Source organism: Osmerus eperlanus, chromosome 5, assembly GCF_963692335.1.
Source record: "Osmerus eperlanus chromosome 5, fOsmEpe2.1, whole genome shotgun sequence".
Taxonomy (NCBI): domain Eukaryota; kingdom Metazoa; phylum Chordata; class Actinopteri; order Osmeriformes; family Osmeridae; genus Osmerus; species Osmerus eperlanus.
In genome coordinates, this window is record NC_085022.1 from 19040967 (window position 1) to 19067789 (window position 26823).

General features: G+C 47.1%; 5 protein-coding genes across 14 annotated transcripts; 3 read left to right on the forward strand and 2 right to left on the reverse strand.

The window, feature by feature from the left end:
- Nucleotides 1-290: 290 nt before the first annotated feature.
- Nucleotides 291-9002, reverse strand: terb1 (telomere repeat binding bouquet formation protein 1). 3 transcript variants are annotated; one of them, XM_062462328.1, is made up of 22 exons: nt 8898-9002; nt 8552-8612; nt 8312-8422; nt 7992-8120; nt 7771-7899; nt 7596-7656; nt 7362-7480; nt 7070-7198; nt 6789-6941; nt 6504-6635; nt 6060-6185; nt 5745-5899; nt 5223-5651; nt 4599-5095; nt 4328-4401; nt 4036-4134; nt 3629-3853; nt 3411-3497; nt 3063-3104; nt 1433-1575; nt 812-970; nt 291-710 (listed from the first exon to the last, which is right to left on the reverse strand). In XM_062462328.1, the coding sequence occupies exons 2-22, from the start codon at nt 8592-8594 to the stop codon at nt 654-656; spliced, it is 3099 nt and encodes a 1032-aa protein (XP_062318312.1). In that variant the 5' UTR covers nt 8595-8612; nt 8898-9002; the 3' UTR covers nt 291-653. The 3 variants fall into 3 exon arrangements, with proteins under 3 accessions (XP_062318312.1, XP_062318310.1, XP_062318313.1); XM_062462326.1 differs by having other exon boundaries at nt 5745-5902; XM_062462329.1 differs by lacking the exons at nt 291-710; nt 1433-1575 and having other exon boundaries at nt 814-970; nt 5745-5902.
- A 91-nt stretch (nt 9003-9093) lies between these two features.
- Nucleotides 9094-13077, forward strand: pdp2 (putative pyruvate dehydrogenase phosphatase isoenzyme 2). The gene is made up of 9 exons (XM_062462332.1): nt 9094-9197; nt 9599-9722; nt 9809-10042; nt 10223-10342; nt 10474-10760; nt 10914-11019; nt 11121-11357; nt 11552-11851; nt 11970-13077. Exons 2-9 carry the CDS (start codon nt 9654-9656, stop codon nt 12243-12245), a joined length of 1629 nt encoding a protein of 542 aa, XP_062318316.1. The 5' UTR covers nt 9094-9197; nt 9599-9653; the 3' UTR covers nt 12246-13077.
- Nucleotides 12778-18736, reverse strand: LOC134021462 (B-cadherin-like). Of its 2 annotated transcripts, none has more exons than XM_062462331.1 (16): nt 17781-18736; nt 17471-17566; nt 17125-17274; nt 16886-17041; nt 16604-16748; nt 16280-16449; nt 16059-16187; nt 15758-15943; nt 15388-15632; nt 15113-15255; nt 14719-14943; nt 14480-14592; nt 14292-14394; nt 14009-14145; nt 13737-13874; nt 12778-13618 (listed from the first exon to the last, which is right to left on the reverse strand). In XM_062462331.1, the coding sequence occupies exons 1-16, from the start codon at nt 17829-17831 to the stop codon at nt 13394-13396; spliced, it is 2412 nt and encodes an 803-aa protein (XP_062318315.1). In that variant the 5' UTR covers nt 17832-18736; the 3' UTR covers nt 12778-13393. The 2 variants fall into 2 exon arrangements, with proteins under 2 accessions (XP_062318315.1, XP_062318314.1); XM_062462330.1 differs by having other exon boundaries at nt 17471-17602.
- On the forward strand, nt 18348-20888 carry si:dkey-30c15.13 (uncharacterized protein LOC558731 homolog). Of its 3 annotated transcripts, XM_062462334.1 has the most exons (8): nt 18350-18502; nt 18797-19003; nt 19242-19412; nt 19537-19647; nt 19879-19935; nt 20052-20159; nt 20326-20476; nt 20727-20888. In XM_062462334.1, exons 3-8 carry the CDS (start codon nt 19242-19244, stop codon nt 20735-20737), a joined length of 609 nt encoding a protein of 202 aa, XP_062318318.1. In that variant the 5' UTR covers nt 18350-18502; nt 18797-19003; the 3' UTR covers nt 20738-20888. The 3 variants fall into 3 exon arrangements, with proteins under 3 accessions (XP_062318319.1, XP_062318317.1, XP_062318318.1); XM_062462335.1 differs by having other exon boundaries at nt 18348-18502; nt 19242-19382; nt 20326-20888; XM_062462333.1 differs by having other exon boundaries at nt 18349-18502; nt 20326-20888.
- Nucleotides 20889-21304: 416 nt separating this feature from the next.
- On the forward strand, nt 21305-26315 carry hexa (hexosaminidase A (alpha polypeptide)). 5 transcript variants are annotated; one of them, XM_062462337.1, is made up of 14 exons: nt 21305-21671; nt 21926-22033; nt 22352-22417; nt 22508-22554; nt 22647-22757; nt 22846-22947; nt 23150-23282; nt 23489-23669; nt 23762-23848; nt 24174-24246; nt 25184-25364; nt 25608-25698; nt 25805-25912; nt 26080-26315. In XM_062462337.1, the coding sequence occupies exons 1-14, from the start codon at nt 21422-21424 to the stop codon at nt 26141-26143; spliced, it is 1602 nt and encodes a 533-aa protein (XP_062318321.1). In that variant the 5' UTR covers nt 21305-21421; the 3' UTR covers nt 26144-26315. The 5 variants fall into 5 exon arrangements, 4 of the variants coding, with proteins under 4 accessions (XP_062318321.1, XP_062318323.1, XP_062318322.1 ...); XR_009930516.1 differs by lacking the exons at nt 25805-25912; nt 26080-26315 and adding an exon at nt 24579-24753; XM_062462339.1 differs by lacking the exon at nt 21305-21671 and having other exon boundaries at nt 21992-22033; nt 22685-22757.
- The last annotated feature ends 508 nt before the right edge of the window (nt 26316-26823 follow it).

Sequence of the window (26823 nt, forward strand, 5' to 3'; positions counted from 1 at the left end):
AGTTTTTCCAGTGTTGCTCGAGTCTACTACATCCAAACCCATGGTTATTTCCTGTCTACTCTGTGATCCAGAATGATTTGCATAATATTCTGTACCCGCTAAATCTGAATATGGTTCTTATTTTTGTGAAATGATACACTCTCACAGTATCTACACGTGCAGTGGAGAGGGCTTTATATATTGTTGTGTATGTGTTACGATGGTGAATAATGAAGTGGGGAAAGTTTTCCTCTGATGTAGAGCATCTGTTTCAGGGACTACTATAATTATGTGAGAAGTGTAAAACCAAATGATGATCTGACAATATCTACTAACAAACATGTTTTATTTAAACTAACAGCCTCAACAGACATTGTGCAATGTGTCATGACAGGAATCCCCACATTGCAAAAAAAACTATTCTACTCTATAGGTATTATAAGGTAGGATAAGCACAGAACGCAATATATTTGTGCCAGACCTGACATAACCCCAAGCTTCCTCATTTTACTAATAAACAAAATGTTTGTTACAGGCTCTTTACTGCTGTTAATAAAACAATAAACAAACAACTATACAAGGTATTATACTGTGGATCATTTACAATGGGTACAATGTTGCACACTAGATGAAGTCTCCCTTGTGCGTGACTGCAGGTTTCTGACGGAGGGCAGTTATGAATGTGTTGCTCCAGGATCTCGTGGGTAGGTCACATCCTGCACCCGACCTCTCTGGGAGAAAACAGACAACAGGGTTGAACAAGTGCAAATGGCATCATCAATTAGTTTTGATAATAGCAATGTAATAAAAAAAAAATAGGATTCATACATACTATCTGTAGGCGTCTGTATTTCATGGCCAGGTCCACATTGTTGCGTCCAGGATGGAAGGGATATGCCCACAAAATGGAATTCCAGGAAGGACCAAACTTCTTGACTCCTGATAGCAGATAACACAACTCTTCATGGGAGAAGTTCTTCCTGTCTCTCTTCTGAAGGAAGACAGACGGAGAATGAGAGAAAGGAATTAAACAAGACTGAGAGGAGTGGACGGCGTGACCTCATCTCCCCCTGTACAAATGATGAAAACGACGTGTTTATAGTCTACAACACTGACACTCTCCCAGACACACACACACACTATCGACCTAGTTTCTTCTCCTGTGTTACATCGCCTGGATCCTAGACCACAGGCAGCTCTGTAATCTATACATATTGTGCACTCTGCTCCATGCATTAACCTCAGTTCAGAGTGGCAGATTTGGAAACATTCTCTGCGTTCAACAGGACGCCAGACCAGAACGAAGACAGGGCCAATCAGCCCATCCCACGAAACCAAGACGCCTCAGAGGCCACGACTAATACTGCGTCTGCTTTTCCAGAAGAATGTCTGTGTTGAAGAGAGTGGATTGTACATACACACATGCACGCAAGGACACACACACACATCTTACAGTCATAGGGCATTCTTGCATAGACAGATGGGTCTGCTGTTCATCAATGGCACTGTCTCCACCATGATGTGTCTTCTGGTCTGGTGTGGACACCACAGAACATGAGTGTGTGTGTGTGTGTGCATGCATGTGGGCCACTTTGTCTGCGCGAGAGAAAGAGGGAGAGAAAGACAGATGTTACACGGCCGACTGTTAACAAAGATCAGTGGTTTCCTCAGTGTATGTCTCTAAACAGAGACAATCAGACGGGAGGAGGGACAACCCCCCCTTTTCTCCCCGTCGCCCCTCGTTCTCTTCTTCACTGGAGTGATGTGACGTCACCCGTCACGCCTAATACAGCTGCCCCCAAACAGAACAATAGAGGAAGGATAAGAGTGCTTCTCTTGCCTCTATTGCTACTGCCCAGAAAGAGGGAGGGAGAGAAACAGAAAGAGAGAGAAAGAGAGAGAGAGGGGTGGGGTTGTACTGGACAGAGACAGAGGAGAGGGAATGGGATAGACAGTGGAGTGAGAGAGAAAAGGAGAGAGAAAGAGAGAGAGAAAGAGAGAGAGAGAGAGAGAGAGAGAGAAAGAGAGAGAGAGAGAAAGAGAGAGAGAGAGAGAGAGAAAGAGAGAGAGAGAGAGAGAAAGAGAGAGAGAGAGAGAGAGAGGGGGTAGGGAGCACCTCATAGGGCGACGGACAGTCTGGATGGAAAGAGCAAGAGAGACAGACCGACGGAAAAGAGGGTGTCGTATTTCAGACAATGGGTGTGAAAGGGAGTCGAAGGAGGCCGAGAGAGAGAGGGAGGGAGGGAGGGAGGGAGAGCCACTGTAAATCTCAAGAGAAGGAAAGTAGGCACACACAGAAGCCTGGAGCAGGACAAGACACACGAGCGTCACAGAGAGAGGCTCGACGGCAGAGTGTGACTGTGGAGGAGAAAATAAGAGAGTGAGTGAGAAGGCTGAGTGAGTGAACAGAAAACGAGAGGAGGAGTTTGTAGATGTCAGGGGGGGGAAAAAGGGGGGGATGGCCAACATGAGAAACCCTCAGCCATTTTGGGACAGTAACTCTCAAAGTCTACAGCTAGCGGAGAATAGCAAAGGCTACCCAAGGCCTGATATAATCAGTCCGGAGCTAAGCTACAGCCCGGGCCTTTCAGGGGACACACTCATGTATATAGCAGGGCTGAGGGAGAGAACTAGTAGAGTAGCTTAGCGCTTCACTGCCTCACTCACAACTCTGTCAGCATCAGAGCACAAAAACACCCCAGAGTTTACGGCTGCTTGCCCTCAGCAGAGTTCTGATAAGCCCACAGTGGACTGGGTGTGAAACGGCTTTGTACAGCTGTGCTGCCCTCGCCGAGACCAGCTCTGGCCTGCGCTGTGAGAACACTGGCTCCAGTTCAACATTCCTGCAGCTCTCCGGCAGATCTACTGCCAACAACACACAGGAGAGGAAGGGTCCCACGGCAGCTCCCCCCCCCCCCCCCCCCCCCTCCCTCCCTCCCTCCCTCCCTCCCTCCCCCCTCCCTCCCCCCTCCCTCCCTCCCTCCCTCCCACGCTCCCTCCCTCCCTGCCTCCCTCCCATATACGCACCACTGAGACCCTAATACTCGAAAACCCCAAACACTGATCTGTTCAACTGGACTTACCATCAGAGGGAACAGGCTTCTTCAACGGAGTGAGACTGACGTCTGTGACAGAAAAAAAGGGATCCAAAATAAGAGAGAAAAGGAGCGTGAGAGAGAGAGAGAGAGAAGGAGGGGGAGTGTGAGGAGGGAATGTCTGTGGTCAGAAGCGTCTAGTTGACATTTCTCGTTCTCTATGGTTTCGAGGTCGTCCGTCATTAAGCTGCCCAGTGAACATAACTGTTTACACGTCATATTCTCAACATTTTCAGCATGGAATAACATCTCATGACGGCACCCCACACTGTTACATCATGTTACACTGTGACATGGAGCTCCAGGCCCATCCAGGACTGAGCAGGGGACTCTTACGGCTGTAGCGTCCAGCCCTGTGCTCTCCTCCCTGGGTGGACTGGCTCCTCTGCAGGCCTCCTATCCGGATGGGGGTCAGGCGGATGTCTGCCAGAACACCACACACATCACTCACTCTCAATGGAATGTAAAGGCATTGTGTGAGCGTGTGTGTGTTTGTGTGGGGGTGAGAGAGAGAGACAGACATATTAGATGGGCACCTGAGTCAGGATTCCCACCTGTGCAGTGTTCCCAGTAGCGGAGTGTGTCTCTCCGTCTTGGTGATGCAGTGGGTGTGGGTGCGTGTTCCTGCCTGCCTGCCTTGGGAAGGCCGTGGGGGAGGTGCTGTCGGTGCCTGTCGCTAGCCTCCAGCAGGGCTGCATGCAGGTCACAGATGTGGTGACAGGAGCGCTGGAGGCCAGGGAACGTCCTACTGCTCACCTCAGAGAACCTCAGCACGCAGCCTGGAGGGGCCACGACACACACACACACACACACACACATCAGAACCACATCTCAGCACGCAGCCTGGAGGAGCCACGACACACACACACACACACATCAGAACTACATCTCAGCACACACACACACTGGTAACGTGTGGGTGAACGTGTCAACACCAAATGCTTCCCGGGCCTTCTACTACCTGAGCAGCGATGTGTTGAGGGCTTGTGTGCGGGCTCTGGGGTCTCCAGGATCTTATTGATCTCACTGTCCAGCAGCTCTGAACACAAGGACAGAACATCTGAAAGAGAGATTGTGCGTGCGTGAGAGAGATAGAGAGCGGCATGCTTACTGAACTGCTAACTAGGTGGGTATATTCAATCCCACCAATCTTATCAGCCTCCTGTACTGTACTGTACATACTGTACAGAGAGCCCTCCTGTACACAACAAGCCGCCGTGAATAACAAACCTGTTCACTCCCACGTTTCCTACCTTCGTCGTCGATCCAGTTCTTGGGGCGAGGAGGTGCCCTGGGCTTAGCGGGGAGTGGCAGCTTGAACACCAGGCTGAAGGGGATGGTGTGGGGGAGGGGGGGGGGGGGAGACAGATGTGTGAGATAGCAGCAACAAGACTCACACAAACATGAGCTGGACTATAAAGTGGCGCTATATCTCTTTGGGAAGCCCATGGGGTTTCCCGAGTATACAGCCGGTCTACTTCCAGGACGTGTATTTCTGTGGGGAGCTGAAGGGGCAGCGCTGACCTGTCGATGTCTGTTTTTCTGGCTCCCTCCAGTGGCGGGGAGCTGGGGGTGACGGCTGTTCCCGTCCCCCTGCAGACGGAGCAGCGCTCGTCCCTGTCCACAGGAGGTTGCCCTAGGTTACCAGCTGCGGCGTGGGCAGTGGGGGCTGACGTGGCATGTGTACGCGTCGGCTCAGCCATCCCATAATGCTCCGCCAGGGTGTGCGTGCGCACGTGAGACGCTGAGGGTTTGAGGTACGAACTCAGCCTCTCCCTCTCCCAGCCTCGGCCCCTCTCCCTCCCGCTCTGTGTGCTGCTCTGTGTGTCTCGCTCCGTGGGCCTCTCCGCCCGTGCCCCGGCCTCTGTCTGAGCCTCTGTCTGAGCGGATGTGACTGAGAGCCCAGAGTCGTTTCCTCTCCTTTGGCTCGAGTGTGAGTGTGTAGGTGGCCTCCCTCGCTCCTTGCTGAGGGCTTCATGTGGTTGCACCCCGGCTTGGAAAATCTGCCTCCTGACCCGCTTCTGTCATAACAAAACAGGACGACCGACGCAAAAGGAAAATTATATTCGTGTCTTATTAGAACACGGTTGCGCAATGCGTGGCTTTACCAGGAAGTGGGGTGGGCCAATGAAGACGTGGCTCACTCACCCCAGAGTTGGGTTCTGTGTCTCCACGATGTTGTCTCCCCTCTCGCTGGTCTTCTTTTAGATCCGGCCTTCCTCTCCTCTCCGTCATGGGCCTACAGGGAGTCATGTCCTCCCTCCTCTCCTCAAACCTCCTCCCTCCTCTCTCTCTCCCTCCTCTCTCTCTCCCTCCTCTCTCTCTCCCTCCTCCTTCCCTGTCGCTCTGCTCGCCAGCGGTCGGGACGGGAGTCCGCTCGCCAGGCCTCCCCCGTTCCCTCTCTCCGTGGTTCCTCTTTCCCCTTCCTGGCTCCCCCCCTTGGGCTCTCCCCACCCACTGAGGCACGGGGGCAGGGTGGGACATTAAGGGAGGGGAGAGGGGTGAAGGTATAGCCTCCGCCAACCATTTTTCGAGGGTCTGCTGGTCCGGGGTCTCCCTCTCTTCCTCATACCTCCTCTGACGCAACCGAGAAACACAAACAGGATACACTCAGTGTGCGAGGTAGGTCTTTATAAAAGGGATCTGTCTAATTGATGCTGATGAAGTCACCTTGGCCTGCTCCCTCTCGAACTGCTTGATTTTGTGCAGCATCTCTGTGGCTGACCTCCAGCAGGCCTCCAGGTCCTCAGGGGTGTTCACTTGCCCAGCCTGGCCCTGCCTAGCCTGGCCATGAGCTCGCCCCAGGGCAGGGCCTCTGACGGAAACTGCTACAGGACAAAGGGACAGAATTCCCTAGTATGGCAACAGTTACGCAATCCTGCCGTTCAACCGATAAAAGATTCAAGTATGGTGGAATGACCTTTAAGTACAGGTCTATTCTGTCAGTTTTTGCCTCAGTGTGTGTGTGTGTGTGTGTCTTCTCACTGGCTTGTTTGCAGGTGTGCAGCAGGAAGGTGGCAGCTTTCCTCACTTCCTCGTTGTGAGCGTCGGTGAGCACGGAGATGATGACAGACAGCCCCCCACACTGCACCAGCTGAGACTGGTGCTCCTCTGCAGGGGGGGGAAGACTTACTGAGACAGGGGGTCCTTTTGAACATGAGATCGATCAAGGCTTGAAACCTAGTTTCCACGACCGAAAAAACCCACATTTCTGGATGTGCATTCTAAAAGCGAGCATTAAATAAGTTAAATAAGTACAACTCCAAGCAGTTGTGATTGCACCAGCATGAGTATAAATGCACACAAAAAAAAAAGTGGTTTTGATTCCTACACGGAAAGGCCTGACCTGACCAGGTTTTCCATAGCCATAGCAGCCGTGCTAGGAAGTGAGAGGATAGGCAAATTGCACACAAACGCGCTTGGTCGTACCACAGGCTTCAGTGCAGTGTCCCAGGGCGAGGATGACAGACAGCTGCTCTCTGGGGTCCACGTTGGGGCTGGTCAACAGGGGGAGGAGCTGTTCCACCACACGGTGCCGAGCTAAGCCGGAAGCCAGGGCGGCTACACAAACGGAACAAGAGAGAGTGGTTTGGAGAGGGAGAAAGAGGAACCAAGAGAGACAAAGGAGAAGATATGAGGGAATGTGTCAAGTGACGTGTCACATGCCATGTATGGCATGTGTTGGTGTGTGTTGTGTGTTGATGTAGGACTCACGGTTGTCACTTATACAGGCTGACAGGGTCTTGGCCATTATACAGGACAGCTCACAGGCAAGTGGGGTTTGGGTTGCATTAGAGGATACTCGAATCAGTGTGAGAGTCAGAGTTTCCAGACCGCCCATTGATGAAAAACTCTCCTGAGCCAAATCTGAAATAGTAAAGAGAAAAAGAGACAGTGAGAGTGGAGGGGAAGTAAGTTGTTGTAATGAGAGCCGTCATTCAATACTGTACTGTTTACATTCAGTAGTTCCCTATCCCCCCCCCTCTCAAACTCACTGTTGTTAGAGACAGTCATGGTTATGAAAAAGCAGATGGGCTGTACCAACTCAGTGCGGGGGAGAGCCATCTGCTGCAGCCAGACTCTGATCTGAGGGAATGCTGATACACAGATCATCTGACTCTCCTCTGAGAGGGGAAGGGTTTGAAAAGATGGAGTTCCTAATTTGTTTCATCCTCCACAACATAATACTCCAGTCGAATGAGACTGTCTTTTTTATACACACTAGGGAACGGGTCATATATCCACGGTACTAGTAACACATAGAACCAGACAGACAAGACTTCAAACCGTTCTGGGGGTTGTTGACACAGCCACAGAGGGCGCTGGACACAGACTTCCACAGCTGGTGGAGCTGAGGGATGTTGGCAGGCTTCGCTGAAGCCTCGCTGGAGAGAGGGAAACGGGTCCTGCGTAGAGCAGAGGAACCATTCACAAACGCGGAGAACTACTACGAAAGATCTCGAGGGACACAGTGGTGAAGAGCACACTCTAAGACGACAGATATCTGGGGAGGGAGTTTACCTGAAAAGGTCCAGCAGAATGTCCAGGCAGCCGCTGGACTGAGCGAAAGTCTGTCCTGACCCTAGAGCCCAGAAGAACATAAGAGGAGCCAGTAAGATTCACAGATGCCATCAGCAATATATAGACTTGAATCTCACACACTACGAAATGGAATATGATGACAAGTTGATCTTACTGTTGTTGGCAACCAGTACAGAGAGCAGATAAACAGCCACTCTCTTCAGCGTGAGGGGACAGTCCTGTGTCAGGCAGTCAGCCAGGTCTGAGAAAGTCTCTTTTCTGCACAGAGCTTGTTTACAGTACACTGCCAACACAAGAGGAGTTAGGAGTAGGTGTCCATTGAAAGTCCCAACAATAGCAATAGCTCAACAAAACTAACAAATAAAACAAACACACCATTATTCTCTGCTAGCATCCCCAGAGTAAAGAGTGCTGTCTCCTTGACCTCACAGTGAGCGCTGGACTTGGAGAGGTTGTACACAAACACCACTCCTCCCATGTTTCTGAAGAGGTCCACATTCTCCTCTTGAGATGGATAGATTGATGGATGGAGAGAGAGAGAGAGAGAGAGAGAGAGAGAGAGAGAGAGAGAGAGAGAGAGAGAGAGAGAGAGAGAGAGAGGAAGAAAGGGATGGACACAGAAAACAAAATAACATAAGCAGCTACTAGCCAGCTAAAAAATATTGAGTGTGTGCTACTGTTCGAGTGTGTTAAACCTCTCTGTTGACAGATTGAGTAGATAGTGAGCAGAGCTTGTTTCTGTGAATCTGGGCAATCCATCTGATACTTCAGACATTCCAGCAACAGAGTCAGATCTGTTTTGGTGGCTGTAAGAGATGACATATTTTAAAGAGAAAACACAATCCCCAAAAAGAAGGCCAATCCAAACGTTATACTGAAAGGTCACACAGCTGTAACCTTAAGTCATACCTGCTAACTAGCTATCCTACACTCACCATGGTGATTACTTTTGCTGGTGACATCGCTGGTGACATCCATCCCTCTCAAAGCCTCAACCTGTAATTTTTCAAGGAAGTAAACGTGGACATATAGCAGGTTAGCAAGATTCGGGTGTTGAGGTTGAGGTGTCTACCAGCAAGCTATCAAGCTGGCTAAAGTAGGGAGCAGCTAGCTTAAGTTGTCCTCCCTCGGACCTCACATTCATCTTGTCAATAAATTCTCCAAGATGACAAACTCATAGCTAGCTAATCAAATAAAAAATCATAAATGTGTAAGGAAAGTCAAATCATTGGATTCAAACATATATATCATTTCATTAATATTTGTAGGATAATTTCTGACTTCAGTATGCCGCTGAGGTGATGTTGTCTACGGCAGGTGCATTGTCATCGGGACAGGGTTATGGAAATATTTAGCTCGCGCTATTTTCCAAAGTGAATTGCAAAGCCCCTCGTGACCTGTGAGTGTCGCTCCACTCAAAAGTTTTAGGACATTCTCTGGCCATGGTAAGTGAAGTGCTCCGACAGCTGGAAGTGACGTCTAGTTGTCCTTCTCAGTCCTAGCCGGTAAATGTGTCAAACGTCGGTAGATTCTAGCTGGACTGTCTGAACTGTGTGCTAGCTGCTACTGAACATCAGATGGGTAGGTAGACTGCTTGCTAGCAATTTCCGTGGATTGTACTGACACTATAACTAGCTATGTTAACGTAACTTAGTTTAGCCAGAGAATGTCTAGAACTGGTTTAGCTAGCTAACAACGTTAGGATCATCAAGTACTGTTCCTATCTTCAGTAGTGCAAACTAGTAAGGCTAGAGGAACAACCATCTCTAGTAGTGCTAGCTGAACGTATTACGTATTACTAAAGTTAGAGCTACATTCTTTCCCTACTGTTTTTATTATATAACTCTTTAAAACTAGCTAAAAAAATAAAGCCTACGGAACGGACATGCGGGCGAGCCACTGTTAGTTTATGCTAAATCGAACTGTGCAGGGCTTGAATTATAATAGTTTAAACTGATCTTTGATGGATGTCTTTAATCCAGGAACTTCCAGTCTGAATAAACAGAAGTAGCCACTGTTCCTGCACTCATCTGAGATATGTCTGGTCATGCGTGTGCCCGCATCCTACACAGAACCACAAGATGCACACGGACACACTCTCCGCTGGTGGGTATTTTCTAAGAGATTAACATTTAAAATATTACGATGAATATTTTCCGTAACTGAAAAAAATATTTTTCCTCTCCCTGTAGTGTCACCATTATGGCCACTGCTTGCCAACCGCATCTTGGTGGCCTTTAGCCCAGACTGTCTGCCTTTCCTCCAGGGCATGCTCTCATGTAGGACGCTTTGGCAGCCAAGGTTCTAGTCCCAGGTCCCTGGCTGGCTTTGACTTTCAAACTCAAAGGCTCCTCTCAACACGGCAGGATATGGATTTCCAGCACAACCGGGTCCAGATTAACAGCATTTTAAGAACCAATGAGCAGGTATCATATTTTAAATGAAAAATAATCATTCTATATGCTGCTACATGAACCTCAGCACATTTTCATCTGTGATGTAATTTACCCTTCACCAAGACAAAAAAAAACTGTTCAGAACTGGTGGCAGTATTTGAGTTCAGGTTTCAGTCACTGTTTATGGAGTCACATTTGACTGTGTTCCAGTCTGTGAGTGTCCCTGAGTTTGATGGGAGGGGTCTTAGCGCTGTGAGGAAGTTTGACAGCAACCAGCTGCCAGCCAACACTCCCAACGAGGACCGCCGCAGCACTGCCACCTGCCTACAGGTAGGAGTCTCATCACAGCTCTCCTCCCCCTCATCCTGCCTCTCTCTGTCCCATACACACCCCTTTTGATGTCCCACATCCCCCTCCCCGTGAACTCAGTTCAGTACATTGTTGAATCTGTGCCCCCCCAGACTAAAGGAATGCTGTTTGGAGTGTTTGACGGCCACGGGGGCTGGGCATGTGCCCAGGCGGTCAGCGAGCGGTTGCTGTACTACGTCGCTGTAGCCTTGATGTCTCAACGTAGCCTCGAGGAACTGGAGAGGTGTGTCGAGCAGGGCAGGCCCCTGCCTCCCATCCTGCAGTGGTACAAACACCACAGCGACTACAACTACCGCGAGTCTGCCTCGCTCTACGTCGACCACCTCAGAGTCTTCTGGCAGGAGCTGCTGGACAGCGAGGAACACGGCGATGGCATGAGGTGTGTTTCTTATCTTATCTTTCTCTCCCAAAAAAGTATGGTGTTGTGTAGTTCCATTATAGCGTCTCTTTTTTGGGGGGTTTGGAGGGGAATCTTCATTTCAGTTGTTTTTCTTCCATGCAATGTCTGTCCTTATCCCCCCACCTCGTCCAGCCCCCCTGATGCCCTGGCCTATGCCTTCAAGCGCCTGGACACAGATATATCTCTGGAGGCCCAGGTCCCTTTATCCAGTGACCTCATGAGAAGCACAGCCATACAAGTACAGTACAGGCTCCACATCTAAACCATGCTGAGATGTCGAGGGTTTTTTTTTCCGTCACATTCTGAAACCATTCTGTTCCGATCCATCTCTTCCTCCAGGTAGCGTTTTCTGGCTGCACTGCGTGCGTTGCTCACGTGGGGCCTGAGGGCATCCATGTGGCCAATGCCGGGGATTCCCGGGCAGTGCTGGGGGTGCAGGAGACGGACGGGTCCTGGAGCGCACTGCCCCTATCTTTGGACCACAACTCCCAGAACCAGTCTGAGATGAAGCGGATCCGGGCCCAGCACCCCCCCTCAGAGAGGGACACGGTTGTCATGGACAACAGACTGCTGGGAGTAAGACACCAATGCGTAGTAACACCGTAGTAACACCGTAGTAACATGCGTAGCAACATGCGTAGCAACATCGTCTTGGGGGTCAGATTGCTGAGCGGTTAGGGAATCGGGCTATTAATCAAACTTTTCAACCATGTACCTAACATGTCTGTTGCTGCCATTCTTTATACTTGAATGTTATTTCTGCTCTTCAGGTCCTGATGCCCCTCCGTGCTTTTGGTGATGTCAGGTTTAAGTGGAGCCATGAGCTGCAGCAGAGCGTTCTAGACAGCCTGGAGTCCGGAGTGGACCTGGACTCTCTCAACCTGTACCAGTACACCCCACCCAACTATCTTACCCCTCCTTACTTGGATGTTGCTCCTGAACTGGTCTATCACAAGCTGCGGCCTCAGGACCGCTTTTTGATCCTGGGCTCTGACGGGCTGTGGGATGAAATGGGAAACGAGGAGGCGGTCCGCCTGGTCGGGGAACACCTGAGTGGGATTCACCTACAGGTGAGTGTTTTGAAAGGGCCTGGAGCTGCCAAGTCAAGGTCTTAAATGAGGGAACAGTGTGTATTGAGTATATACAGAAATGCATGTGTTCACATACGGTTTGCTGTCTCCTTTCCAGGCTCCAGTGTCTGCCAGTGAGAGGCAGCTGAACCTGGGCCGGATGCATGAGCTCCTGCAGAGACGGCTCGCTCGTGCCAACCCCTCTCCAGATCCCAACGCTGCCACACACCTCATCAGGCATGCCTTGGGTACGGGGGAGTACGGAGAGCTGAGCCAGGAGAGGCTGGCCGCCATGCTGGCTCTACCAGAGGACCTGGCACGCATGTACAGGGATGACATCACAGCCACTGTGGTGTACCTGAACTCTGACCTGATCAAGACTCACCATAGCTAACAGCCACTGTGGTGTACCTGAACTCTGACCGGATCAAGACTCACCGTAGCTAACAGCCACTGTGGTGTACCTGAACTCTGACATGATCAAAACTCACCGTAGCTAACAGCCACTGTGGTGTACCTGAACTCTGACTTGATCAAGACTCCCCATAGTTAACAGGCAAACTCTCACTGTCTTACTGTTAGACATACTTTCTCTCAAGTCAAGTAGACTAGTGGTGTCACATCTTCAAGATGGATTTCATACACTGGACACTTATTTAAAGAGACTACCTCATTATGGGGATAGTCCCAAAAATGTCCATTCAAATAATTCTGGATATTTCTTCTTGCCCATTGCGATCCTTTTTAATTTTACACAGATCAGGATTCTGCAGTTCATGTTACTTTGCCGGACACTTCATGATTTTAAAGGTCAATTTTAATGGACAAGTTGCACAACCTCACTTTATTCTCATAGGTCATCTTGTATGTAGGAAATAATACACATTTATTTTTATGTTTCAGAACATATCTTTTTCAAGAAATGGCTTTAGACAATCTACAGAAAGTGCGTCAGTTATAGTTTTTATAATGTACTATTCTGCATCATAAATATACTTTTCAATTAATTCACTTTAGAGTTCAATGCGGATGAAGCCGTCCATTGTTGTCTTTTCCTTGTAATTGACACATCTGGCTATTGTTAGTGGTTTGTTGTGTAGGTGAATACTCAGTTGTGATTCAATAGAATGTGATTTTATCACTCATACAATATATATTCCCTCCTTTGGCTATTTTATAAAATCCATTGATTAAAGACTAAATAATAAAGAGTATTTTTATTTGTATATTGACATTGGTTATGTATCTGCTACTGGTATGCATGTACACAATCATTTTTCATAGATGGGCTGTTGGGGGGCATACGATAGTCCTTGCATTATGCAATGTTTGGATGTTTACCTCATTGTTATATTGTATAGAGTCAGTTGAGCCTGTCCTACCTAACAGTGCATCAGCAATGGTAAACAACATTAAAGCTGAGTCCTACAGAAAGTGAACTGACCACAAATCGACCCGGGACTGAAACCACAGCTTCTATACAATACAGATTCCATCGTAAGATGGATGTGTGTCTTTAGCATCTTTAGGTCCCAGTGAAGCTCAGTCCTGGTCCTCCAGGCCCTCCCCGTTATACATGAGGGCCAGCCTGCTGAAGCGTGGCCCCCAGTGGGCCAGCCTCTGGTAGTCCTGCTCCTCCTCTGAGCTGCAGGAGGTGAGAGAGCTGAGGGAGCCCCCCTCCGAGGCCGCGCCCCCTCCCTCATAGTTAAACACCAGGAGACAGTCGTAGGGCAGGGCCGTGGGGTCTCCGTCTGTGGCACGTAGGTTCTAAGGAGGGATAACAGAAGAGGTTCTGTTACAAGGTCTTGGGAGAACAGTTAGGGGTGGTGCAATACTATTCATAATGGAATCGGCTTCGGAAAATAACAATAAGTTAGATGTTTACGTCATCAATGAACTCTCCGATGTCATGCTGGTCGGTAGGTCTGGGCCGGTATGTGGGAGCACAAGATAGGGGCGGGACCACAGTGATCAACAAGGGCCGGTTAGCAAAACCACCACGGAGCAGTCTGTGGTCATATTCCTTGTGGGGGAAAACAATCAGAAAGGCAGCTGCAACACTTGACCATGGCGGATTCTTCTCTCATCCCCCCTTCGTCTGACCAGGCCCTCACCCCCGCTCCCTTACCCAGCACCCCCCCCCCCCCCCCCACTCACCTGGTCCTCCTCCCCTCCCCCCTCCTCATCGTAGCAGTAAATGTTGCCCCTGACAGGGCTTTCCTCCTCTTGCAGCAGGACTGCTTTCTCCCCTGAACCACTCTTCCTCAGGAAAAGCAGCAGCAACAACAGCAACACTGAGACACAGACCGTCACACACAGACACACACACACACCAGCTAAATAGTTCAATATTAACAATCACGTTTTTCGATTGTAACTAGCCGACTGAAGTAGAAAGGATGATACTTGTTATTGTAAGTAGGTTGTTTTTATCACTCACAAAGCAAAGCCAAGACACCTCCCAAGATCCACATGGTCTCACTCATGCCGACGGCGATCGACTTCTCAAGGCAAATGAGATCACTTCCTGTGCAGTCACAAACCTACAGATACCACAAGTATAATTTTTGATTCCCCGTCCCAAAGTAACAAATCTGGTGTGTTGTCTGTGGGTTGAGAATGGCAGACCTGAGCTTGCAGCGAGATGTCCTGGTAGAGACCTGCACTGTCACTAACACGTAGGTTCACCTCATGCTCCCCCAACCTCAGCACAGTCCTCGCACTCAGGAGAATGGCTGTCTCTGCAACACAACACGATGACATTGACAAGAGGACAAACAGGCAGTAAAAAAGAAAAAAAACATCAGACACGGATCAGTTTAAAAGACAAAGTACAGCTAACCCTTTCAAAACCATCCCGGTCTTACTGGAGTCATTCATGTGGATGTCCCAGTGTTTCAGGGAGTCTTCCAGCAGCTGAGCTGTGAAGGGCTGGGAGAAGCCTGGCCCATCTGGGTCTCTGATGGGGAGCTCCAGGGCCTGTGACTGGCTGCTGCAGAACACCAGGTGTCTCTGGTCGACACTGGGGATGTTGTCGTTCACATCCTCCACTTCAATCACCAGAGTCCCTGTCCCTGTGGCTGGGGTCTCCGCTGGCAGGCACGTAGAAAGACAGGGAGAGAGACAGGCAGTAAAGTATAAGTGGATTAGAGACACTAGAAATACTTTTAACAGCTTAGATTGGGGTAAAACTGGTTTATCAGGAATTCATCTATGACTGTACATTCAATTGTTAATTTGGAAAAACCTCAGTTACTATACCATTGTCAATGGCCAGGATGAGGACAGTGTATGTGCCGTCAATGATAAAGGGAGATTCTCTGTCCAGGGAACTTCTGACCACCAGCAGTCCTGTGCTCTCATTGAGACTCAACCAGCCAGCATGGTCTCTCTCCAACTGATACCTAGACACACATACAGCAAACAACCCGCTCACACGTTTAATTGGATGATTCATATCAATACACTTTCCCCATGGACAATAACGATTTTTATGCGGAGATTGTGTCCCTATGAGTTTGCTAAAGAGGTTCTACTTGACGGTCTGCTTCATGTCCAGGTCTGGGTCCGAGGCTGTGTAGAGCACCAGGTCACTGTCCAGTGGCAGGTCCTCAGACACAGAGACGACCATCTCTGAAGGCCTGAAGACCGGGGCCTCGTTCCTGTCCTCCACCCTCACCGTGACGGTGGCTGTGGAGGTGGACACAGGCCTGGAGAACACCACCTCGTTCTCCACCACCACCAGCAGAGTGTACACAGCACTAGCCTCATAGTCCAGCTCCTGCAGGACAGGGGGGAGTGAAGGAGAGGATCAATTGAACTTGAAGCGAATCTGTCTCATGGCTTTTGATCCAGTTTTTTTCGTAGTCCTGTAATGCAATGTGTCTTGTACATCATGAATAGCACCTTTGATGTGGCGAGGATTCCCTGGTCCCCACTGTGCCCTGTGGAGATGCTGAAAAGGTGGTCACTGTCCCCTTGTATGATTCTGAATCTACTCCTCCAGCATGGGGTGTGGATCTGGTCCTCATCCCTTACCTCTATCTTGACCACCACCACCCCCTGCTGGTTCTCTGAGATGGACCCAGTGTACTTGAACAGAGAGATAGAGACAAAGTCATGTATTGACCCCGGCGGCACAGAAACCGAAACATCAGTAAAACGTATCAGGTGACGACGAGAGGAGGCAGATCTCTCTCATTCTTACCGTGTCCTGGGTAAACTTTGGTGCGTTGTCATTGCTGTCTTCCACGGTGATCAGAACCTGGCTGGTGCTCGTCAGACCTGCCCCTGCGTTATCTGCTGCCTCTACCACCAGCTTGAACTGCTGCTGCCTCTGAGGATGTAGGGGTGGAGGAGTCACATACACATGCATGCTCACAAATACAGGACCCCCTCACACACACCCCCCCCCACCCCCACACACACCTCTCTGTCCAATCCAGAGGCAGCCACCAGGATGCCTCCAGTGATGGGGTTGATGAAGAACAGGTCACTGGGTGTGGGAGGATCCTGGCGGCGGATGCTGTAGCGGAGGTCAGAGCTTATCTGGCCAGGCTGGTCTCTGTCCGTGGCATTAACCTTCATAAACTCAGACCCTGAACACACAAGGTGCAACACTTGCAGAACATTAAGACCAACTTTACAAGCCATACATTCAAAGCTAAAACCAGACAAGCAGTCCTTAGCTGGCAGTAAAGAATGACTTGGGACTGTGTTCATGCTGTGCTATGAGAGTTAATTCAAGGATACCTATCTCAGCGTCCTCAGGGACATGCCCCAGAAAGGGATTCTGGGTAAACTCTGGTTTATTATCATTCTGGTCCAGGACGTTGATGACGATCTCCATAGGATTCTCTTCTATACCAAATCCCCGAGCCTCCGCCTGTGCTTCAATCTGCATAGGAAAACATACTTTAAACTACAAACACAAGTACTCACTTCCAAAGGAAGCAGGGACACTATCGGTGTGTAGCTTGAGATTGGTAAAGCTTGTTTCAAGTGACAACTGATGCAGCCACTGGTGTAACTTACGATATACTGAGCTTGTTGCTCTCTGTCAAGGGGTTCTGTCACAGACAACCAACCAGTGTTCCTTTCGATTATGAAACGTCCAATAGGAGGCAGGTCTGCCCCCGGGCCAGTGATTTTATAATACATCTTCACTTCGTCATTGTAACTGGAGCGTATCTGAAGGCACACACACACGTACTGTACACACACACTTAAAAGCTGAAACACACTCAAGTGCAAATGCTACTGGTGACACACACCTTGAACATTTGGTTAGGGAAGGGGCCCCGGCCATTCTCTGCTATGTTGATTGGCGGCATGACCCAAGCCCTCTTCTTCCTTCTCTGTGCTGGGAGAGGTTGTCGGATCGTCAGCAAAGGCAGAGCTGAGGAGAATTCTCCCTGACGGTACTGTAGAATAGGAGAGGATGGAGCGTGCCAGTAAACCACACTATATCACAGGGGTGAGTATAGCGGTAGTGTTCGGTGGGAGAGAATCTGACAGCTGATCTAGACGTTGCAGGTTAAAATCCCCCCCTCTGTGAGTCTGCTAAATGAAAACATGACATGACATCACCACATGGGATACGTAGAAGATTCCGCTCACCTGGGCAGGATCCGGTATGGTGTCCACCTCTCCAGACTGGTTCCTATGACAACCCAGGGGATGTGGCTCCTCCACCAGGCCTGCTGGGATGGCCACCTGGAACAGTCCTGACACATGTACAGTACATGCATGCTCCCAGGACACACATATACTCTCACTAAGAAGTCTGACCATTTACCTTTTTTTACTGACAAGTTACTATTGCAACTGTTAAGTATTTTTCAACTTTCAAAATGTATATTACTGTAGCTCAATAATGCCTTTTGTTAATGGTTGACTACGCTGCTCTTATGGAAACATCTCTGCTCACCTGCAACACGAGAAGGGTCAGACCACACAGAGGACTTGTCAATTGCAACATTTCACGTATTCCTTTTAATTTCAAAGTGTTTGATAACGCTTAGTTTCTGATGATAGTCGATTAATGAAAGTCGTCATTTATATTGGCTCCTGTTGCGAGTTACGGTAAACTATGATGCCGTTTTGGTTGTGGTCTATGTCTACACTCATTCAGGGGGTGGGACTGTTTCGGGGTAAACCATTAACCACCATTCTTTTCAAATAAGCGATAAGGGCATGAGTCTGAGAGTGTAATATAATTTAGGATAAAAAATACAGGTCAACATCAAGTATAGAGAATTTCCCCTTCAATGTGTAATATAATTTATTACATAAAATCTTTGCTTTTTACATATCTGTTATTTAAACAATGACCTCTTCAGGAAGGGTAAACTAAGGTGACGTTTTGGTTGTGTATACACTCCACTCATCCAGAGAAGGGGACTGTCTCTGGGTAAACCATTAACCACTATCCCTTCAGGACTGAAAGAGAGGGACAGATAATGTGAGTCAGAGAGTGAGAGTGAAAGAGGGGGGAGATGTGAGTCTGAGAGTGAGAGTGGAAGAAGGGGGAGAATGGACAGAGATTGTGTCAGAAATAGAGGAAGAAATTAAATAAAGAGAAACTAGCATCCAGTGTATCTTGGACATGGATTAAGGACATGACAGACTGAAAGCAAGATCTATATATATGTATGTTTTACCCAACAAGACAAGAAAAACGTACATGATATTGAGTTAACAAAAACTGTATTTAAAACCAAAAAAGTTTTTCAAACTTTAACATTTTCTTTAGCAAAATTGGTCAGAAGGTTAAAAATAGAGAGCTTCCCTTTCCATTTGTAACATAAATAGTTTATGACATTAAATGTTCACATCTTTTACATTACCCCAAATAATATTAACTCCAGCTTGAGAGAGGTAGTGTACAGTCTAGACCTTTCTCCCTGACTAATCAGGTTACCTACTACACACACATCACAACAGCTTGGAGGAGGGCCTTGTCAAGCAGTCTGAAAACAACGCCTGAGACGAACTTTGACCCTAAGGATCTTGGCCTGCGGGGACGGAAGAGGGAGACGCAGTGAAGAAGTGACAGCCAGTCTTCATGTGTTTATGTCCTATTCCCCTTGTCTGAAAGGGTTAGGAGGGTGATTGTGGATACTGAGGACATGGTGTAACACACTGGACAAGGTATTTAAAGTGAAACTGAGATTGAGACATTATGAGTGATTGATTAAGTAAGGGGGCGATTTTGGATAAAAATGTGTGTGTGTGTGTGAGAGAGAGAGCGAATAGAGTAAAGGAATTCCTGTTGATATATTCATGTTTAATTTAGCCTAAAGTTAACTGTTATTAAATTATAAAATGTCCTTGTTAGTCTGGTGTAGCTCACAATTTAGTTGTTGTATTCTTTCTGCTCTCCTCTCAGATGACTCAGAACATGTTCCAGGAAGGGCTGTACCATGTGTTCTTTAAGGAAAAAACCCCGGCCCGCATGGGCCACCCTGTTACTGTGACCACCAACCAGGAGCCATTGAGGGATGTCCGGATTGGCCGCTGGTTTGGGACGGTTGTTAACACCCGCCTACTGATAATTGGGGTTAGATCAAGAGCTGAGAGTTGTGATGTAGTCATGAATGAGAGGATCAGTGCTACTGTACATCCCAACACATGCTGTACATACTCTGACTATCCCCCTCCTTGTCACACTCTTCATCTATCAGGTGATGCAGGTCTTTGGTGCTATGGCTACCATCCTCACCACGGTAACCTATGCCTGTGTTAGGTTCAGCTGCTCTGTTACCATGATGACACCGATCTGGTCGGGTCTGTTTGTAAGTGTATAATCTATATGGTCTGGTTAGGGTTAGTTCTGTGACAATGACTGGTGTACTCTCGGCACACTTACTGCAGTGCTCTGAATAAGTAAGTTGCTCTGAATAAAAACAGTATGCTAAATAAGTAAAATGCAAAAATGTCAAGGTAAAAACAAAGCTAACCATATCCATATTTTTGGGGGTCAAACCATAAACGTGTGGCACTTGTGTTGCAATGTGTCTTTACAGTATGTGGCCACTGGGGGGCTGACAATAGAAGTGCAGAGAAAACCAAATAAACTCAAGGTGAGTGGCCAACTTTCAGTTTCTAGTTGAAAGAGTTCATTAGTGTCGTCCTTAGAGTGCACTTTCTGCGATGTGTATTGTGTGTTGTGTACTTTAAGCTCACATTGTTTAAACAGGTAATTACAATGATTGGCCTGAACATCTTGAGTCTTCTGATGGGGACCTGTACCCTACTGGCCTTCAGCCTTATCGCGAAAAAGCCCAGAGCTCTGACAGACCAGCAGGTAACTAACTACTCATGGGTCACAATCTCGATCCAGCCATAGACCACCTACTGTTCTGCATGGTCACATCATGACCAGGATACGTTCTACATCCATTCAGTCACTCATCACAGAGTAGTTTGTTTACTGAGTGAGTGATGTCATGACCATGCCTGTCCTCTGTCAGCGCACTGGTTCGAATGTGGCAAAGGGCAGTTCTATAGCCTTCACAGTGCAGTGCCTGGTGGCATCAGTGTACACACTGTTCCTGTCCTGGAGAGGCCTGCGCCGCTACGGAGGTCCCACCAGCCAGGCCTACAGCCGCCTCTCTCAGGCAAGTAAGCGCACATGGATCGACCACACATGAACTTCAGCACATGCAGGCGAACAGGAGAGGGTGAAGCACGTCAGTAAATATTTCAATATAACAAACAAAAATGTGTAAAAAATTAAAGATATTCGCCTCACCTACATGTAGGTAGGATCCGGCACAGTGTCCACTCCTGCAAACACACTCATCTACAAATGCTGACCACCATTGTTCACTAGACATTTTCACTAGACATAAACAGCCAACTGTTTTCACAGGAGTCAGATGACCAAACAGAATCCATGCTGGATTCAAGAGAATACAACCTTTGATGACTACATACTACATGACTGGATGTGTGTGTGTGTGTGTGTGTGTTTGTTTCATTGATAACAAAGCATGCTGTAAAGGACACATTGCAATAAACAACTACAATCGCATTTCTGTTGTGTTGCTGGTGTGTTTTCATTGTTCACCTTCAAGTCTCTTGGGCCTGCCTATAACTTCTCAACAAACCAGAAAACCTTGCTATAAATTCCGTTGTAGATTAGTTGATTTTAGACGAGAGATAAGGAAATGTAAGCCATGCTTTCTGCATGTCTCACAACTGGACATAAAAAAGAAGTGAAGAAATACAATTTATCAAATTAAGTGTGGCAAATGTTTAATGTATGATTATTAAAACACATTTTTCATATCATTGTGGAATTTTGTCTGACCACAATTTGGTACTTTAGTCCTACATAATAGCGAGGTAAATTGTTTTTTTAAATGCATGCACCTTCATGGACTGAGTGGGCCACGTGACCGTTTTGACAGCCGCAGAGCAGTCTGTCACATGACTGGTAGTATTTCAGAACTTTTGTTGTGTTCAGCTGGGTAATGAACCAATGACCGAGTACAGCTACTCAATAGAAAACCTCTCCGAGGATACATTTATTTTCAACAGATAGACTCGTTTTACCCGGTGGAAATGTCTGATGTTAGATTAAGACGTAATGAAATATGTTACGTGGCTTTACTTTTTTTCTTGAATGTACCCACGGTGATAGGTGTGTGGCCAAAGCCACAAATTGTAGCCACATCGATGGAACGATTTTCATTGAATCCAGGAGACTTTAAATTTCAGTATGCTAGTAATTCAGCCGCCCAGTTGGGATGTTCATTGCTGGATGCCGCCTTCAAGCGATATTACTCTCTAATTTTTCCAGATTACAATGCAGGTAGGCCTGCTGATCATTTCAATAAGTCCTAATAACGTCATTTTAGACAGACTGTTAGTATTACGGAGCTACACAATGGTGACCTGTCGTTTTGTTCTTCGCATGGTGTTCGGCCTTTAGGTACATCAATGGGCATTGTAGAGTATGCATGCATGCATTCAAAGTCATTCAATCACCTGCCCCAGAAATCCTTTCTCAGTGACCTGCAAAATGACTGCATGTTTGTAAATAACTGTCTCTTCTGTTTGGTATAGGACCACGAGACAGGCACCATCTTTTCGAAACAAAACCGTATGTCCTTAATATCCATGTAACCCAGGCAGGCTGTGAGAGTTACCCAAATGCAGAGTCCTCGGAAAGTTGTAAGTGTTGAAAAACGGTCATTATTGGCCTACTTTTGGGCTTGTTGATTTGTGCCATTTCCTCTGCAATGACTGATATTACAGCCTTTACATTGGATCTGCATCTGGGCCCTTCAGAGAGTTTAAGACAGCGACCAAGTAAAAATAACATACTGGACACTCCATCGACTGCACTTGTAAATTACACTGAAAACCTTTACCTGTAGCCTGCAAGCTTTATGAACTCACTTCTTCAGAATGTAATGTTTTGTTTATTTATTGAAACCTTCAGGCAGGTTATCATCTTTGAGTCTTACTGTACTTGGTCTCCTGTCCCAGATAAGCTGAATGTATCTACAGACCAAGCAGAACTGAGGACAGAAACTGTGTGGGGGGCCCTAAGAGGTATTGTTTTTTAAATGTAAGTTTACTGATATATCTGTCATGACTATATAATACAATTTGTGACCCTAATGCTGTTTTTGATTGACGCAGGCCTGGAAACATTCAGCCAGCTGGTGTATCAAGATGACTTGGGTACAGTAAGTAATGCAGAATTATATTTTGGTAAATAGGTTTGGTTTGTTTGGAAATTTACAAATAAAGGTTTTTTGTTTCTTTTTAATTTCTTTAGTACTTTGTGAACAAGACTGAAATAGAGGATTTCCCCAGGTTTCAATTCCGTGGTATTCTGTTGGACACATCTCGTCACTATTTACCAGTAGAGGCCATCCTAAAGACCCTGGTAAGTACTTTTGAAGACCACTATCAGACTGACTCATTGTGATTAGGGAGGCTTACACTAATGGTCTGCTAATGTTGTCTTTGTTTAGGATGCCATGTCCTACAGTAAATTCAATGTGTTTCACTGGCACATTGTTGATGACCCTTCCTTCCCGTACCAGAGTCGTACCTTTCCTGACCTTAGCAACAAGGTTAGTTTACCTGGTAATAACTGTGGGCTTTTGTGGCATTTTACCTCAAAAACCCATATCAAGTATTGTTAAATAACTGGTGTTTCACACAACCCTTCCCATTCCTAATAATCTACAGGGAAATGTCTGTAGTCAGTGTCTATCAATAAGTTTTGCTGGTAGTCATGAATGGTTTAAACAGATTTTCATAATTTTGGTTTAGGGGGCTTTCCACCCAATGACTCATGTATACACACAGACGGATGTGAGAAGGGTGATCTCACATGCCAGACTACGGGGAATCAGAGTCTTGCCTGAGTTTGACTCACCAGGCCACACCCAGTCCTGGGGTAAAGGTAAAGTAACATACAACCTACAGTACAGTAATATATCATATTTTCATAACATCTTTGATAACATTTAATTAAATGTAAATAAAACTGCTCTTAAATCATCCGTCTCAACAAAATAAAACGCTACATCTTGTGAAAATGTAGTGCTTATAATGACTTGAATGTGACCTTTTCTGTTATTTTACCCACCACCCCTTGACCTCCCCCAGGTCAGCCTGGTCTCCTGACCCCCTGCTACAGGGGGATTACTCCCTCTGGAACATTCGGTCCAGTCAACCCAGCCACAGGCTCCACCTATAAGTTCATGACACGTTTGTTTAAGGAAGTGGCCTCTGTCTTTCCTGATTCTTACATTCACCTAGGAGGGGATGAGGTTGACTTCACCTGCTGGTAGGTTACAGTGTACCGTAGCATGATGTGTTTTGTATGAAATTAAACAATGGTCTTCATGTTGGGCTGTTATTGGAAAATGTTTCCTATAGGAAATCCAACCCTGACGTCAGGCAGTTCATGCAGAAAATGGGTTTTGGAAATGATTTCACCAAACTAGAGTCCTTCTACATGGAGAAGTAAGTCATGGAGAACAATCTGAAAAACATTTGGAATGTTTTCTAAATATAATGCTTTATAAACAGTTCTATTTCATCGTTAGCCTAAATTGTTGAAAGGATGGGGTTAGACTACTGGGTTTTGATTGGTTTTCCCCATGTCAAAACAGATTAAACATGTCATTTATTATCTACTGTCAAATAATGAGAAAAGGTTAGTAATAAAAGTCATGTGAAAATATTTCGGACTGATAACAAAACACCCATCCATGATCTCTCTTTATAATGTAGAAAGACATCCTTTGTATGTCTGTGTATGACATTGTTTAACGTCTTGTATTTCTAGCATCGTGAACATCACTTCCATGCTCAACAGGACAGCCATCGTTTGGCAAGATGTATTTGACTATCATGAAAGAGTAAGTGTACAGCCTAGTCTGACAAAAAAGCGATTCACGACCTGTGCTTTCTACATAGGATGTTCCCCAAAACATCTAGTTTTTATGACACAATTACATTGGGACCCCCTTGTATTTTGTGACTGACATAGAAATATCACATTCCACCTCAATTTAAAAACACATCTCTCTCTCTTCTTCGCCCCCTCTCTCCCACCTCTGTAACTCTCTTCCCCCCTCTCTCTTCTCGCTCTTTTTCCCTCTCCCCCACAACCCCTCTCCTTTCCTTACACACGCTGTAGTTATGATGTTTTATTTTGCACATTTGTGTCTTCTGACGGGTTGTTTTCCAGTGCAGCTCCCTGGCAGTGGTGGAGGTGTGGAAGGGGGGGTGTTACTTGTGTGATTTACGCAGGGTGACTAAAGCCGGACTGAGAGTGATCTTGGCCACCCCCTGGTATCTGGACCAACCAGGACCCACTCATGACTGGGCACGCTACTACACTGTGTGGCCTCTAGCCTTCAAGGGTCAGAACCTGGGTGCTCTGGAAATGTTGCAGTTTGGGGAAAAAAAATGTTTGCTGTGTTTTTGATATTCATGTTTCAGCTGAATCCCAAGGGTTACAGAAGTCTTGGTTTGTCTCCTTATCACCCAGGGGTCTGTAAAATTCCCAGAGATACAATCTCTTAACCACTAGGTGGCACAACACACTAGAGTCACAAATGCAATTCCAATGGTTAATGGGCCACCACATCCTTTCATTTTACTGTCCAAAATAGATTTTAAAGACAGGGTCGCGCTGTGAAATTGTACCACCAGTGTAAACATTGCGGTAAGAAGCTGTGACCTCGAAACATGACAGCAGAGCAACACGCCCCTCGAAAACACCCTTCCTGAGCTTCCGACCAGTTGGAGCAGTGCAGAAGTGGACGCCATGTTATTTGTTACCCTGCTCAGATCCCTCAGGACACAGTTCTGCACATCTGGAAGGGCACCCCTGCCCAGTACCGGGAGGAGCTGAGCAGGATTACCAAGACTGGGCACAGGGTCCTGCTGGCTGCCCCCTGGTACCTTAACCACATCAGCTATGGCCAGGACTGGCACAGTGTCTACACCGTGCAGCCACTGAACTTCTCTGGTGTGTGTGCAGGGCCATGTTAACACTGACATATGTACTAGCTTTTTGCACAATATGCTGGACGCATAGCTTTTGTTTTTGAAACCCCTCCCCCCTGTAATACAGATCTTTAGGAATGGTATTGTATTGGATGAGTCACATGGATGTGCTGTGCTATGCAGTGTTGTTTGCAGTCTGAGGGCTGGTTCTAGTGTGTTCTTCCCACGCTTTCATCATGAGATTGTGTTTACTTCCCTCTCACAGGGACGGAAGAGCAGAAGAAGCTGGTGATTGGTGGAGAGGTCTGCATGTGGGGGGAATACGTAGACGCAACCAACCTCTCTCCACGCCTGTGGTAATGAAGAATTACCACAAAATAAATAGAAATCCCTTACATTTCAGGCAATCATTCCCATGAATGTTTGTGTTGTGTGTTTGTGTTGTGTGTTTGTGTTGTGCAGGCCCCGGGCCAGTGCTGCAGCAGAGAGACTGTGGAGTGATGAGAAGCAGACCTCTAGTGTCACTCTGGCCTTCTCTCGTCTGAAGGAGTTCCGCTGCTTGTTGTTACGGTAAGGCTGCTTGAGTTGCAGGTCCATACGGCTGTTCAGTGGATTGATTGTGACCATTTATATCATTGAGCTGACATAAGTTTTCTGTCACCTGTTTGTCACCTCCCTCTAATGTCTCCCAAGGCTTCTACACCTGCTTTACGCTTTCTATATTTCTCTCTTTTTAGGCGCGGTGTACAGGCCGAGCCTTTGTTTGTTGGCCACTGCAGGCACGAGTACCAGGGTGTGTGAGGATCTGAGCCCCTGGAACAGGAGTGTTCACTGAAAAGTCTCAGGGATCCAGTTGGAGCAAGGCTTCTACTGTCTGTATATCCTCATTGTTTTATTAAGTAATGCTTTCTCATTTTACATAGTGATGATTTAGATGCTGCGAATTGCGAGTCATGTACAGTATCATGTAGACGGAGGTTGGAAACAAGCTTTTTCTACAATTATGCCTTGGATTATTTTCAGCCTCTATTTAACATCATAAGATAAACAATATTATTTATATGAATTTACTTCTATTTGAGTTTTTATTGACCTACACTCACTGGTATGTACACAAGTCGACTGCATTAGTGAACAATAAAGACCAACCCATGTTGTAATAACGTCAGTATGAATTATTTTCACCTCACCAAAGTCTATATCCATTCTATGGAGATGCATCATCCACAAGGAGCTGCCAGGTCCTTGGTCAGCAGTAACATGGTATTATTGCTAAGTCGCTCTAATTTTTAATTGACTTGTTGAATTGAGCCGGCCAGTCTTTGATATAGACTGAGACAATTGATTTTCTCATTGTGTGGATTATCCTAGGGGCAGCAGATGGCAGGGTTGGGGTAATCTCTGGTGGTCGTAGTGCTGACGCCTCAGTTTAGCCTGCTGGCTCCCCCACACCCTCTCTGACCAAGTGGTCACAGAGTAAC